General features: G+C 36.5%; 1 protein-coding gene across 7 annotated transcripts in view; it reads left to right on the top strand.

Annotated features, from left to right (window-relative positions):
* Grip (Glutamate receptor interacting protein) overlaps positions 1–14,754 on the top strand; it is a 398,341-nt gene that overhangs the window by 236,940 nt on the left and 146,647 nt on the right. For all 7 annotated transcript variants that reach the window (XM_074172568.1, XM_074172569.1, XM_074172565.1 and 4 more), the window contains one exon: positions 914–1,057. In XM_074172568.1, coding sequence (XP_074028669.1) covers positions 914–1,057 — 144 coding nt within the window. The remainder of the gene's footprint in view (positions 1–913; positions 1,058–14,754) is intronic.

Raw genomic sequence — 14,754 nt, forward strand, 5'->3', positions numbered from 1 at the left:
TCTTTTCAAAAACTCGGAACACTGTTCCGAATCAGAAAACTGTACACACCTCAGTAAATTTTGTTGCCTTATAGAGCCGACCTTCTTTAGAGTATTATTCACATGTATGGAACTCCGCCCATAAGCGGAGGCAACCTTGATAGTCTGTAACATCAAAGAAAGGTTGGAGATTTGTCTCTTCTATAGAAATTTTCACGGGAAGTGTTCAAGTGACTTGCCCTAAGCATACCCTGAAGCTGCTGGATTCAATTCAGAAAGAGCCATCTGCCTGATTGGAGATACGAACATTACTTGCAGCCTTGATAGTTTGAAGCATCGATGAAAGGTTGGATATTTATCAAAGTTTTATAGATACGTTCACGGGAGGTGTTTCAGTGACTTGGCACATTTGATTGCACCAAGAGCGGTACATAGCAGAAATACGCGACGGACTGTGGCTGCTTGTCATTTGAGATTCAACTCAGTACACCTCGTTCCAAATCAAACGTGAATCGCTACTTCCGTAGTGCTTGTGTTTTGCCCTTAAAAAAAGATGTTATACCAACATTCTGAATGATTCAGACAAGACAATGATCAAATACTTCAACAAAAATGCCTAGTGCTTATATTTCACTCTTTTCATAATGGCATATTTGTTCTGCATCATTTATTTCTCTAACACTCTCTTTCTCGTGTGCCTGAAAAAAAATGTTATCCTAATATGAATACATTTTTTTCTTTACATTGTTCAAAAATGATTTGATACCATCGATATAATGTTTCAGCTACACTCTAACACTCTCTTTCTCGTGTGCCTGAAAAAAAAGTTATCCTAATATGAATACATTTTTTTCTTTCAATTGCTCAAAAATGATTTGATACCATCGATATAATGTTTCAGCTACACTTAACTAAATGGATTGTTCTATTCCAGAGTTCAAATCCAGATCGCCAACTTTCTCCGAAGATTCAGGAAAGCCATCCAGCCATATGATTGGTTCACAACAGAGACAGTTCCACACAACAGTTCAACTCAAAAAGAAACCTGGAGAATCCTTGGGAATAATATTAACGTCAGGTGAGTTGACAAACAGATGTTGAAATACCTAATTTCAGTCTTTAGTATCGTTCAATTCAACTCGATCAAAATGAGGTTTGTTGGTGGAGAATTCCATTATTTCGGATTTCCATTGTCTAATATGATTCTACTATGATTCGAAACCTATGAAAGAACAGTCATAGCCACTTGTAGCCAACTCTGGCCGTTCAAGAAGCCCACAAGAAGCACCGAATCTGGTTGAGAAACGTTGGCAATACCTTCACCATATAGAACTATGAGAATACAGAACTATACACTTTTATGAAGCACACCAACAGCGTAAGACCTTCCATCACATTCATAATGGAGAAGAAAGTCCACAACGAATTGCCATTTTCAAACGCATCGGTAAAGAGAACCGATATCTGCATGAGAAACATCTGTATGCCGAAAATCCACCAACACGGGACAGTATCTGAATCATGAATCCAACCACCATCAATCTATCAAAAGAGGAACCATCAAGACTCTAGTAGATCATGCTTTCGAGTTCGAAAAGGAACTAGACATCATCAAAAGAGATCTTCAATAGAATGGTTACACTTTGGCTAGAAGACAGCAAGAGCCTCGCAAATACCATCCGTAGCAGCCTCACGAAAACCAGGCCACCAAATGCGGACTGAGGTTCCAAGAATTGCATTTCCCAGATACCTTGTAAGCGACAAATCTTATATCGGCTCAACTAAGAGGTAATTGAAAGTCTGCTTTGCCGGTCACAAGAAAAACACACAGCGTAAATGAACCAGCAAATCGAGAATAGTACAGCATGTTTGGACTCATCAACAAAACATCAAGTGGTCCCAAGCTGAGATCATCTATAGAGGGAACACTGGTTTAAGAGAAAGTTCAAAAAAGCTGCATATATGCAGCATTCAGCAAAACTAGCATAGAGACACGCAACATATGGAAATCTGTAATAAAGCGGAAAATGGTCAACTCCTGTCAAACAGTCATTTCCCGCTAAACCGGTGAAGCGGAGAGAGGGAATTGGGGAAAGGTGAAAGCGCTCGAATGACCTATAAATAGTTATCTCTCGGAGAAATGATCAAGCCATCACCCGAAGACGATTATGAATACTATCAATCGAAACGTGGTGAAGTAACTTGATTTGCGTATTTTCATTTAATTTTTTTCAATTTCTTTTTACTCTGTTGTTATTTTCATTTCAGTTTTATTGCTTAATGTGATTGATATTTCAGCTATTCATTCTAACTTCATTTGTCCTTTCATAGATTTTGAATCATAGTAGGATCATATAGAATATAGACAATAGAAGTCCGAAATAATGAAATTAATCAAAATAATGTTTCTCAGTTAGAGAACTCAGGAGTACTAATAGCTTTTGAAATGTGCCATTTAATTTCAACTAGAAAGTGTCCTCCAACTGCTTATTAATTGACAAGGAACATTTACAAGCAGTTTCGTGGGTTACTTCATGTGAAATTTTTTCCAGAAGAGCATATTCTCGTTGATGAAGATACTGAATTCAATTCATTGTTGAAGAAAATTCTTCAATTTTTGTAAAGCAATTTACATGTATTATTAATGTTGGAAATTATTACAAAACTATCCCCAAGCTAACAGAATATATTCTCACAATACACGATACAAAAAAAATTTAAAGGTGATGCTGACTGCACAAAGGTGAACAATCGGAAAATATTTCCAACCAAGTATTATTTTATGATAAATCCACCTTTACCATCCAGGGTAATCGTTGGTATTATTTCAGGTACTGGATGTGAGAGGTACACATTCAGAGATAAAAAAAAATTAATGGTTGGACGAGTAATTAGATGAATCACTTATTTGGGCTGATATTTTTAGAGAACTTGACCAGAGATACATATTATGTCTATTCAGAATATTAACAGACAGATCCCATTCATGTACTTACAATTAATTCCCTAATCTGGTTTTTACAAATATACCACATTTTTCTTTATGGTTTCAACATATTGGAGTGCCGCCAAATTTAAGAGTTCCTTCAAAAGAATATTCAATTACAGAATATCCGAAAAGATGGATGAAGATCACCTAACCTCATCTCATTGGAGTGTTTGTTCCTCATAGGGTCATATCAAAAACAAGATCTACCAAAAAACCTACAAACAACGAAATTTGAAAGATAGAAGGACGTCAGCAATGAGAGAGATGGTGAAAAATATCAGAGTTAAAATAGGCTCTGTTGTTGTTAATGAGTTGTATCAAAATAAAGTTATTCCAATATGAATATTTTCAAGTGAAATATGAAGAACCGAATTTTTTTTCCAAGCATAGCAGAACGGAAACTTTTTTCCAATCACAAATTCACATAAAGCCAATCTGTAGGGTGCCGTACTAAGAGATAATAAAGTTTTGTAAACAGAATATATTTTTCATCTGAATTTTCGCATCTGAAGTTTTCAATCTTCAGAAGAGTGACATTTTCTTTGTTTTCCTTACTTATTTTTGTAGCGCCATCTCATATCAATATTGTTAAAACAACTCATTTATGCAACTCAATTATTTTGATCTGAATCTGAATTTGGGAACCAATAGAATTTCTGAGATACCGTCCCCAAATGAATACTCATTTCAACATTCAAAAAACGTTTCGGATCAATCCATACCACCAGTAGATTGCTCAGGATTCTTGAAGAATTAAACATTTATCTGGCTTTCAAAAATACTCTTACACTCCAACAAATATTGAGCCACTCAAAAGACAGGGTTACGAAAAAAAACAGTCTGTAATTTACGAAATAAGCTGTGAGGATTGAGACGAAAAATATGTCAGTCAAAATAAGCAAATTATCATAACTCGATTCATGGAACATGTACATTCGACTCCAAGACCGGCACATTACAACAGGTTTTTAGACGACTTTGAAATAGAAAATATGGAATGAGTTCTATAAATAGCGATAAAGATCACATTTCAAACAACCTTCTGTTCACTCTCTCACATAATGAGTAGAGTTAGGAACCAGGTAAATATTATGTACATAAAAGGTTGTCACCAACATATAAATTAGAAATTGATATATTATCACAAACTAACAGAATACTAGAAATTTATTTTTTGAATCTCATTTGATGACCCCAATTGCCTACGATGAAGTGTATATAAAAAGGCTCATCTTGGATTCAAACACTCAGCCTTTATCATCTCCTGATGATGCTTACTTGCTGCGCAAAACTTTCCACGCCAGAAAAAACACCGTCGAAAGAAAGATTTATTCGACTTGTCCGTTTTCCATATCATCCAGAGAAATTCCTAATTATCATACGTTCAGAATACGTTGCCAGCTTCATTATGCTAATGACTCCCAAACTTGGTAAAATCTCGCCCAACTTCCGTAAAATATCTCCTGAATTTCACTGGATATAGAGGTCAAAACCATCTCGTTACTTTACTTTTATAGGTCGTAAAAGTTTTCGCACTGTTGAGCAAAGTCCCAAATCAAAGTGCCATTTGGATGGAATTCCGGACGTCGATTTTTATTCCAGTCCTTGGACAGTCCAGATGCTGTGAAATAATTATGTGAAAAAAGTAAAAACGTTTCGTAAAAAGTATTTGTCCAACATTTCATTATAAACCAGGGAACCTCCAGAAGAAAGGAGATATACAACGATTATCGATAAAAACTTCCAAAAAAATTTATTTCCAAATTGATTTCACATAATTGGTAACTTTCTCATTATTGGGAATAGAAATTGTTTATTGTGGGAGCAACTAAATAACAATTCACTATTTGCTGTCATGACAACATATTGTTGATTAGTTTTGTTGCTACTTTTGGTGAGATAGGTAACAATTACAATCAGAGTGAGAGTAAGACTTTCAAAAATTAGAGCCAGAGCCCAAAAACAAAGCATACATGATCCAACACTAGAAAGCGCTGTTTCAACTCACAATTGGTACCATCGGTGATGCCAGGCTGGAACACGAGTGCATTGTTGCACTCACCTAATTATCGAAAATAAATTAGGCTCTTCAAGGTTGTCTGTTGCAAAGTTAAGTTTTTTAGGGGCTCTGGTGTCAACTATAGTGTCTTCCAACAAAGACTTCCAAGCGTTGACAATTGATAACGACCATCTTGTTGAAGCTACATCTGTCAAATTACTTGTCATTTATTCAGTCTGGTTTGCCACATCACCATGGACGGATACAGCATTCAACAACATGAGGAAATAATAAAATTGTATCATAAAAGTGGGTGTTCTGTGTGGACAACGTACCGCGCAGTAAACCATCACCCGTACGTCGACAAAACGCAAGATCTGCCGAAAACATCGCCGCTGTCTGTAAGGCGCATTTCCCACTGGACCGATACGATAAACGATGCAACAGGTGATTTGATAAGCAACTCGATCCTGATTTGACACCGATCAAGCTTGTCGCTCACTTATCCGGCACGGCACAGCACGGCGCTGTCCGTCGCCTGATGGCAACGGGTAGTGGGTAGTAGCATCGCCCACTTGTCCAGCTACAACCAGCATACTGAAGGTGCTGTTTGTTCGATTTCAAGGGAAGAAAATAGTCACAAAAAAGAATGTTGTGGGTCCATCCCATTAATCAACAGAAGGCAAATCTGGGAGAGTTTCATCATCTTTTCAACGATCTGAAAGGAGACGAGGAGACATTTTTCCAGTATTTCCGAATGACTTCAGGCAAATTTTCGGAACTTCTGGATATTCTAGAGCCTGTCTTAACAAGCAACTCAATTTTTCCTCGTCCATTTTCATAGATACCGTCTGACACTGTGCTGTCAACTGATGGAATAGCAAAACAGAAAGACTGAAACTTCCCAGACACTTTTGGACAAGTTGATGCTGGCAAGCGCTGGCCGGCGACAGACGCTCTTGGCTGTGCCATACCGGGCTAGTGAGCGGTTATTCATTTTCATTGTTTCAATCTTATACGTATTTTGACGGGACGGGCCGTGCTGTGCTGTGCCGGATAAGAGGGCGATGAGCTTCACTCATAATCGACCATAAATAATGGAAGCAACTAATCTAGTGCACACTAGGCGTAATATCGTTTGACACGTTCATGTCGGGTCAGCAAGAAGAGGTGCAATCCTCTATTTTTTTTTGTAAAATTGGAGGAGCAGAGCCCGTGCTTCTCCAGTCCTCTTGACACCAATCTCAATAAAACATGGTAACTATTTGAGCTCTCGGGAAACCACTGTTGAACTGTGTTTATTATTGAACATTATATGGGTGTGTCCAGTATTTTCTAGATTCGTTTTCTCTTTTGCAAGTAATGGTAAGCAAAAACGACGTCCTCCTCTGAGGAGCTCGTGACGACTGATGAAAACACTGCTCCGTTGCTTACCCTATAGGCTATCGTATCAGTCCAGTGTGTACTGGAGTATTGCGAGGATAAATGTTGCATCTCTTATCGTATCGTTCCAGTAGGAACGACACCTAAGAGTGTGCAGGAGAATCCGAGACAGTCGATTTCGCGTTGCCCATAAAAACTCTGCCATTTGAAGACCACAATTTGGTGACTTTTGCGTCGTTATTTGGGCCTGTAACCGTACAAAATTCATCTGACCCAGGAACTGTAGATACACGACCATATGCAACGACGTATATTCGCTGAATGGACTCTGGAGTAGTTGGCAACTGACCCTAATTTTCATCGAGACCATTTCTCGTCGAATGGGTTCGTGAACAAACAAAGTTGTTCCACTTAAGATGACACATCTTCTTCTGGGCTGAATTGGATGTTCAGGGCACCAACGACACGTGGTTTCCAACAAGACGGCGCTGCGTCCCGCACATCTGATGTCATATGTACATTCAGCACGAACGATTTGATGGCACGGTTATCTCACGTAGAGGTGATGTGAACTGGCTTCCGAGATCGTGCGATTTCACCACAACGGTCATCAAAGGCTACTTTTGTTCGATGGTAAATGTCGAAGCCTGGCTTTTCAATAGACTGCCTTGAGGAACCCTTTCATCATTTATATTCGTTGTCTGAATCTTCTGTGGATCCAATAGATGAAGTCTTCGTACTGCAGATGTCATTGCCGTTTTTTACTCAAGTTTGTCCAGAGTCCAACCAAGATGCATAGAATCTCTGGTGTGATTAGTTGAAACCCTTCAATATGTATAATATTTTGTCCGAATTACTGGACCTATGGCACTCTTGATGAAGACATTCAACGAATTTAATTCACAAAGGTGCTCAAAATCCTCCAAATGTACTGCTTGACAACGTCATGTTCACATCCTGAAATAAATTGTTACTATTGATGTTACTACTGTTAATATAGATGAAAATTCTACAATAATGATTCATAGAATTCAGATCTGATTTATTATTTGCGATTTTGAGTATTGTCGCAAAAGGAATGTATGGTAATGATTCATTGATTTTTTAACTGCAATTTCTGATTTCGAGGTCGTCATTCAGTCTTCATTCACAAATCTGGTTATAGAAATATAAATAAATTGCAGATTTCTTTCAAAGTCAACTCAAATTACTAGTCCTACCATTCCTACCTCAATTTAAGAGTGATGAAAATTAAATTACCATTTGAAATATCCTTTATACTAATTTTTTCAAGGACAAAACACAAGCACTACAGAAAAATCCTTAAGGCGCTCTCAGAGCGGTGAATGATGATCAGAGCATGACACATTACTTTGGTGGGTTTACGTCATTTCGTTAGGCAAAATTTAGTTCTCTAAAAAAAAAGCTTGATTAGTGTTATAGTTCTTTTACAGTAAAAATCAAAATAAATCATATCAGTAAGTTGTCATGAGTACGCAGCTCTTCAATATTAAATTATTTTCAAAAAGCTGTCCCAGCAAACTTATTCTCCTAAGATATATTGCTATTCAATGACTTCCAACTCATCAATCATGTTAACCAGCAGAATTGTATAATGGGTTCTGCCATATTCATCTTTCTGCAGAATAACAGAAAATATATCAACTCATTTCATACCCGACATGTTCAAATTTCTTGGATATATCGAGAGCAATAGTTCAAAACTCTCCTTGTTTTCTAGCTACATTCCAAAGATGAGTTGAATAACTTCCAAAATGTTCATTGGTTGAGGTAGGTTTGGAATCAATAACCATATTTCCACGCAGTTTCACTTAATTGGACTGTTATGATAATTTTGCACATCATTCCAATGATAATGGTGGCTGATCAATGGCAGAAAGGATGAGTAGAGAACCTGACTTGGTCGTGCCAGCATACAACATTTTTCGAACATAGAAAGAGATAAAAAAATATCAGTAATAGTGGACTATAAACTCCAACATTCATGTGATCCAGTGAATTTCTGTGCCCTTCTCAGTGTTACCTGCAGACGGGAAAAGTGACTGCGATCAACAATCTAAATAATCACCGAAGTGACGATTCCAGCCATTCACCTGACAAGTATCAAGGTAGTCCACACTTTTCACCTCAGAATTCTCATTTCGAACACCAAGTAAGTTGAAGATGTGAAATATACGTTCAAGGCCCGTCAGCCTCAATCAGTCGGTTTATTACTCCTTTCAGTTTGTACTTCAATTCATCATTTTCGCTATCTCGTCCTCACTTCTACCCCCAAAGATTCAGAAAAATGGTCTTTGGAAAAACGATCTTTCGCTAGTTCATTATGTCGCATCGCCGAGAAAAAATGATACTCTGAAAACGATATCGCTTTGTTCTCACTGTTTCTAACAGGAAACTTTTAACGGGGGCACTTTGGTCTGTTTTCTAATATAAAGGGTGACATAATAGATGTCATATCCGCTCAGAGATATCAAAAATGATCCAAGTTCAGGAGAGAAGAAAATGGGAGGATAATGAATGAGTGTCTTTCTTTATAGTTTCTTTCATTGGGAAAATCAATAGAGACTGGGAAAATATTATTTTAAGGTCAGGATGCAGGAGATCAGTTTTTGAATGTAATGAATAATATTGAATTGATTATACAGTTTGCGAATTTCGTGTTTTCAAATACGTTCCTTATAGTTTTTTAACAAGAATGTCATGAAATGAAATCATTTTGTGATGTGTTATGTTATGTGTTGCGATTATTTTTGAGTTCATATGGGTTTCTTTGAATATCTTTGATATTCGAGGATTGAGTTTTCTGTCGATGTCGATGATATAATGATAATGATATGTCGATGAGTAATAACGGCTACATCCATCAATTGATTGAATTAGAAATTATTATAAAGACAGGTTGGGTGAAATTGAATCGTTTGATACAGTTTTATAAGTGTCATTGAAAATACATTAACTACATTAATTAAAACATTGAAATCTTAGTTATGTAGTTATTTGCTGTACAACTGTTAAATACAGGGTATTAATTAAGTATGTACCATTGATTCAACAGACGATTCTTTAGGTGATTTTGAGACGAAATGTTCATATGAACATGGGTCCGCAAATCCTCCGTTCTCAAGATACAGGGTGTTAAAATCAAAATAAAAAAAAAGTTATTAGAAAATATCTTAAATATCCTTTACCTAATTTTATTGTAATTTGGCAAAGGTATTAATAACAATAACGTGATTCAATTTATTAAGTCCAGTGGCGTCTCGAGCAGGATTTGAACGAATATTTTTGATTTAAAAATTTACGCCACTGTGCAATTTTTCGTATTTCTTTGGATTAAGCAATTAGAAATAGAACTTTTTTATCTCTTGAATTTTTTTCGTATCGTGCTTAGTTTTTAAGAGAAAAAAGTCGACCTAATTGCATATCCCTTGGCCCCACAAGGAATAATATGGGGAATTAAATGTTTCTTTTGGAAATTATTATTTTTACAATTTTTCATTGCTAATTGTGTAACAATAACAACAAATATTGAATAACATTAACATCTAGACTAACGAATTGCATTAAATTAAGTGTTGGAAATGTCCTTCTTCAACTTCAATCAAGGGTTGCCTTGGAAAACGATTGCAGCATTTAATAAACAACTTGACATTTGTTGTCAACTTAATAAGCTTTTAATTTATAATTGTTATAAAAAGTGTGTTTAGTGGTTATTTTTCGAACCATTTTTGTTAAACATGGTTCAATTTACTAACAGTGAAATGGCAGATATGCATTTCTGTTATGAAATGGCTTACGGAAACTCGAATGCTGCAAGACGCATTTACCATGAAAGATTTCCTCAGCGTGTAGTGCCTAATAGAAGAACTTTTGTACGTCTCCATGCACGTCTCCATACCAGTACTCGGAAAATAGCTGAAGAACTGAATATTACCCATGTCACAGTGTGGCAGATTTTGAGATCCCAGCAGCTATATCCCTATCACAAGCAACGTATGCAAGCTCTATTGCCCAGAGACTTGCCTGTAAGACTAGCTTTTTCTAATTGATTACGCGGTAAAATAAGAAGAAATCCAGGTTTCCGAGGTCGAATATTGTTTACAGATGAAGCTTGTTTTTCTCGCAATTCAATTATTAACTTCCACAACAATCACATTTGGGCCGAAAACAATCCACACGCCATGATATAAAATAATTTTCAAGAACAGTTTTCTTTTAATATTTGGATTGGAATTGTCGGTGACCATCTCATTGGGCCTCACTTCTTTCCACCTAGACTTAATGGAGAAGAATACCGAAGTTTTTTAGAATTTGTTTTGCCTGGACTTTTAGAAGAAATTCCAGTCATGGAAAGATTCCCTATGTGGTTCATGCACCATGGTGCTCCACCACACTTCAGTGTAGTGGCACGGCAATTTTTGGATGAAAATTACCATAATCTCTGGATTGGGAGAGCAGGCTCACACCCATGACCACCTCTCTCGCCCGAAATGAATCCCTTAGATTATTTTCTCTGGGGACACCTTAAAGCGTTGATATACAAAACTGCTATTCAAAGTGAAGAGGATTTACGGAATAAAATTATTAATTCATGTGACATAATAAAAAATACGTCAGGTATTTTCAAAAGAGTGCGAAATTCTATGATGCGGCGGCTAGACGGTTGTATTGAAGCCGAAGGAGGCCATTTCCAACACTTAATTCAGTGCAATTCGTCAGTCTAGATGTTAATGTTATTTAATATTTGTTGTTATTGTTACATAATTAGTAATGAAAAATTGTAAAAATAATAATTTCCAAAAGAAACATTTAATTCCCCATATTATTCCTTGTGAGGTCCAGGATTATGCAATTAGGTCGACTTTTTTTTCTTAAAAACTAAGCAAGATACGAAAAAAATTCATGAGACAAAAAAGTTGTATTTCTAAATTTACCTAATCGAAAGAAGTAATGAAAATTGCTCAAAAGTCAGTGGCGTACTTTTTTAAGTCAAAAATATTCGTTCAAATCCCGCTCGAGACGCCACTGGACTCAATAAATTGAATCACGTTCGGGCTAAATTAGCTTCTTGATGTTATAAATACCATTGCCAAATTACAACAAAATTAGGTAAAGGATATTTAAGATATTTACGAAGAAATTTTTTTTTATTTTTATTTTAACACCCTGTATCTTGAGAACGAAGGATTTTCGGACCCATGTTTATATGAACATTGCGTCTTGAAATTACCTAAAGGATCGTCTGTTGAATTTATGGTACATACTCAATCAAAACCCTGTATGTTATCAAAGGAAATCGAAAAAGCACTTTACTGTATTTAACAAGATGTGGCTATGCACAAATGTAGCTAATTGGGAATTCGCACTAAAACCTCACAACTTCATTGTTTCTCAATGAAACTTCTGTTTATTGAGTAATTAAACTTGATATTGAAATTCATGTCTTCGGTTATGGAGCCGGGGCGTGTGCCCCTCCTGCCACCTATTGAATGTGGCTGTGGGTGTTTTCGAAGCTTATTGTGTGGTCTATTAACGTTTGAAGGCATATGAAGCTGTACCTGATTTACTGACAGAAAGCTTATGTTTATTGTCTCTGTTGTAGATTTTTTTGTTGTTCTGAACGATGCTATGACTTGGTGCTAGAAAGGACTATTCAAAAATCATTTAGCACGTACACATCAAATGACAGGTGATAGTCGCCAGTTTTATACATTTGAGATGAATGATGTAATCATTTATCTAAGTGTTAAATTCAGTTGCAATAAATCATTACTGTCGAAGTATGACTTCATTTGAAATCAGAGTCTGTAGAGTTTACTGCATGGGCTGATGGCGCTAGCATTTATTGGTTTTTCAGTTAGTACTAACCTTCAAAAGAAAGCTGTTGAAAATTCATGATATTCTAATCATATATTTGTGAGTTATTTTGCTGAGAGTGACACTATATTGTTATTTTCAAAACAATGGATTAAAAACAATTTCGTGTTTTAATTTCACACTGCTTCTTGATGGGAAAAATACCGTTCCAGAAAAAATACCGTACCGTACGAAGAGTGTTATAAGAACTCCGATCCATCAGAAACAACAATTGAACGTTGGTTTGTTGACTTCAAAGGTGGTCATAAAGACGCCGATGATGCAGAATGCAGTGATGTCCAAATGAGGCAGTGAAACCAGAAAATATTAAAATATCCATAAAATCTTTTTGAATGATCGAAAGGTGAAGTTACGTAAGTTAGCCAACATTGTGAAGATATCAAAAGAACGTGTTGGCTTGTTATTGCATGAGCATTTGACTGGAATTTTTGTGACAAAGGATTCATCACTTCACTCCGGAATTAAAACGATCATCATACGAGTGGAGAGCAACTGGTGAACCTCGTCCAAAACGGCCGAAAGTACAACAGTCGGCTGGAAAGGTTATGGCCTCGGTATTTTGGGATGTGTGTGGTGTAATATTGATCGACTATCTTGAGAAGGGAAATAACAGTGAATATTATACAGTGCTTTTCTTTAATGTCCTCACCCTTTTATTTTTTCAACGGGTCAACTCAAATAATTGAAATTTGGGATAATGAAATTAATGCATGGATAATTTATTTTGAAGTGAAATTGGCCGATAAAACTTTCAAGATGGCGACTGGGCGCCATCTGGGAAAAATGAATAGAATAGAATAGAATGTCAATACCTTCAACTACTACAAAATGGCGGAACTTTTAATAATTGCCTGAATATATTGACATTCAACTACATAAATTACATAATATAAGGTAATGAGTTTGAGGTCAGTTCAGAAGATGCTCCAAATGGTTGCCTTGAACTTCTTGACATATGAACAGCCTGTCCAATATTGAAGCAGGTTCAGTTTTGTACACCTTTTGCTTCAAATAGCCCCATGAAAAAAAGTCCGAAGGTGTCAAATCTGGCGAGCGGGCTGGCCATTCTGTAGGATCTCGACGGCCAATTCAACGACCGAGAAAAGTAGTATCCAAATTTTTTGAGTTGACCCGTTCAAAAAATGAAAGGGTGGAATACAATAAAGAAATGAACTGTATAGCGTTGTTATGTTTAAAAAATATCTGTTTTTCCATTAATCAGCTGTCTTACAAGTTGAGAAACTTGTGCAAGCTAAGGACTAACGAGGTCTTACGTTTTAACGTGTGATTCCTAACACGGTTGCAGAATCATTCCAACTTCAACCAGATGAATTCTCTCGACAAAAATATCTGGTCGAGGCGGGAATCGAACCCACGGTTTTCCGATCGTGAGTCGGGCGCACTACCACCGCGGCCAATTTCACATTGGATCTTTTGAAGGCCAAAATTGTGAAAAAACGACCCCATGTCAGGAAAAAAAGTGCTGTTTCATCAAGCCAATGCACAACGTCAAAAATCGATGAAAAAGGTGGCAAAATTGCATAAAATGGACCTGATATTGAAATGTTAGAGCACCCCTGGAATGATTGTGTGGCTCTTGATGGAGACTATGTTGATGAATAAAGCCAATTTTGAACAATGAAAACGCGGTTTCTCTCTCAAGCCCGGATCTTTTCAGTCCAGGTGTTATGTTTCTTGACTTTGCGGAGTTACGGAATTCATAGTACTAAAAGTACGTTTATGACTAATTTAGAGTAAGCTCACCCTAATGAATGCAACTTCGAAAGACCGACTGTTGTAACCAGTGTTTCGAAGTTTATTTCTGTATAATTGGACCAGTTTGCAGAATTGGTATCACTTTTCTACTGAGAACTTTTTTGTAGATGACTCTGTCGAATGCTTTCATTTATTGATAGTCCCACCAGAACAAATACTACTGAGCGACGAAACATATTGGTTTATTATATAACAATGCTAGGTCTCCACAGAGATATACATCAATTAGGTTTTTTTAAAAAAAACAGTGGATTGAAGTCCTACATCTCAGTTCAGAAGTTAAAAAGAGTTTCGTGGAATTGAAATTCATAAATTAGCTTTGACTTCTTCATAACAATTCATATGAGTCAGGAGCAGTCAAGTCAGTGAAAAAATTCAGTTCTATCATTTTCAGATGGAAATTGTTGAAAAACATTGACATTTATACTTTCCGAAAATCAAGCATAGCGGCCAAGGTTGGAAAAACAATTGCCAAATGATATGGTATGTCAAAATTAGTTGGCAAGGAAAAACAAGTGATTGTTTTCCTCCAGAATATAATACTTTCATTACTGAAAATTATGAAACACCCAAGTGATATTCAGATATTTGTACACCCCCAACAACGTAGTTTCAGACGTAACAGCATCCATTTTAAAACCCCGAGGAGCTCGAGATTCTCTATTTTGTCCTTTTATATAGTGTGTCAGCCGGATGACACAGACTTCGGATGTTGCTTTCGTGAGCCATC

This window comes from Leptinotarsa decemlineata, unplaced genomic scaffold (genome assembly GCF_025532065.1).
Source record: "Leptinotarsa decemlineata unplaced genomic scaffold, Ldec_3_MD MMD2_tig00000133_RagTag_RagTag, whole genome shotgun sequence".
Taxonomy (NCBI): Eukaryota; Metazoa; Arthropoda; class Insecta; order Coleoptera; family Chrysomelidae; genus Leptinotarsa; species Leptinotarsa decemlineata.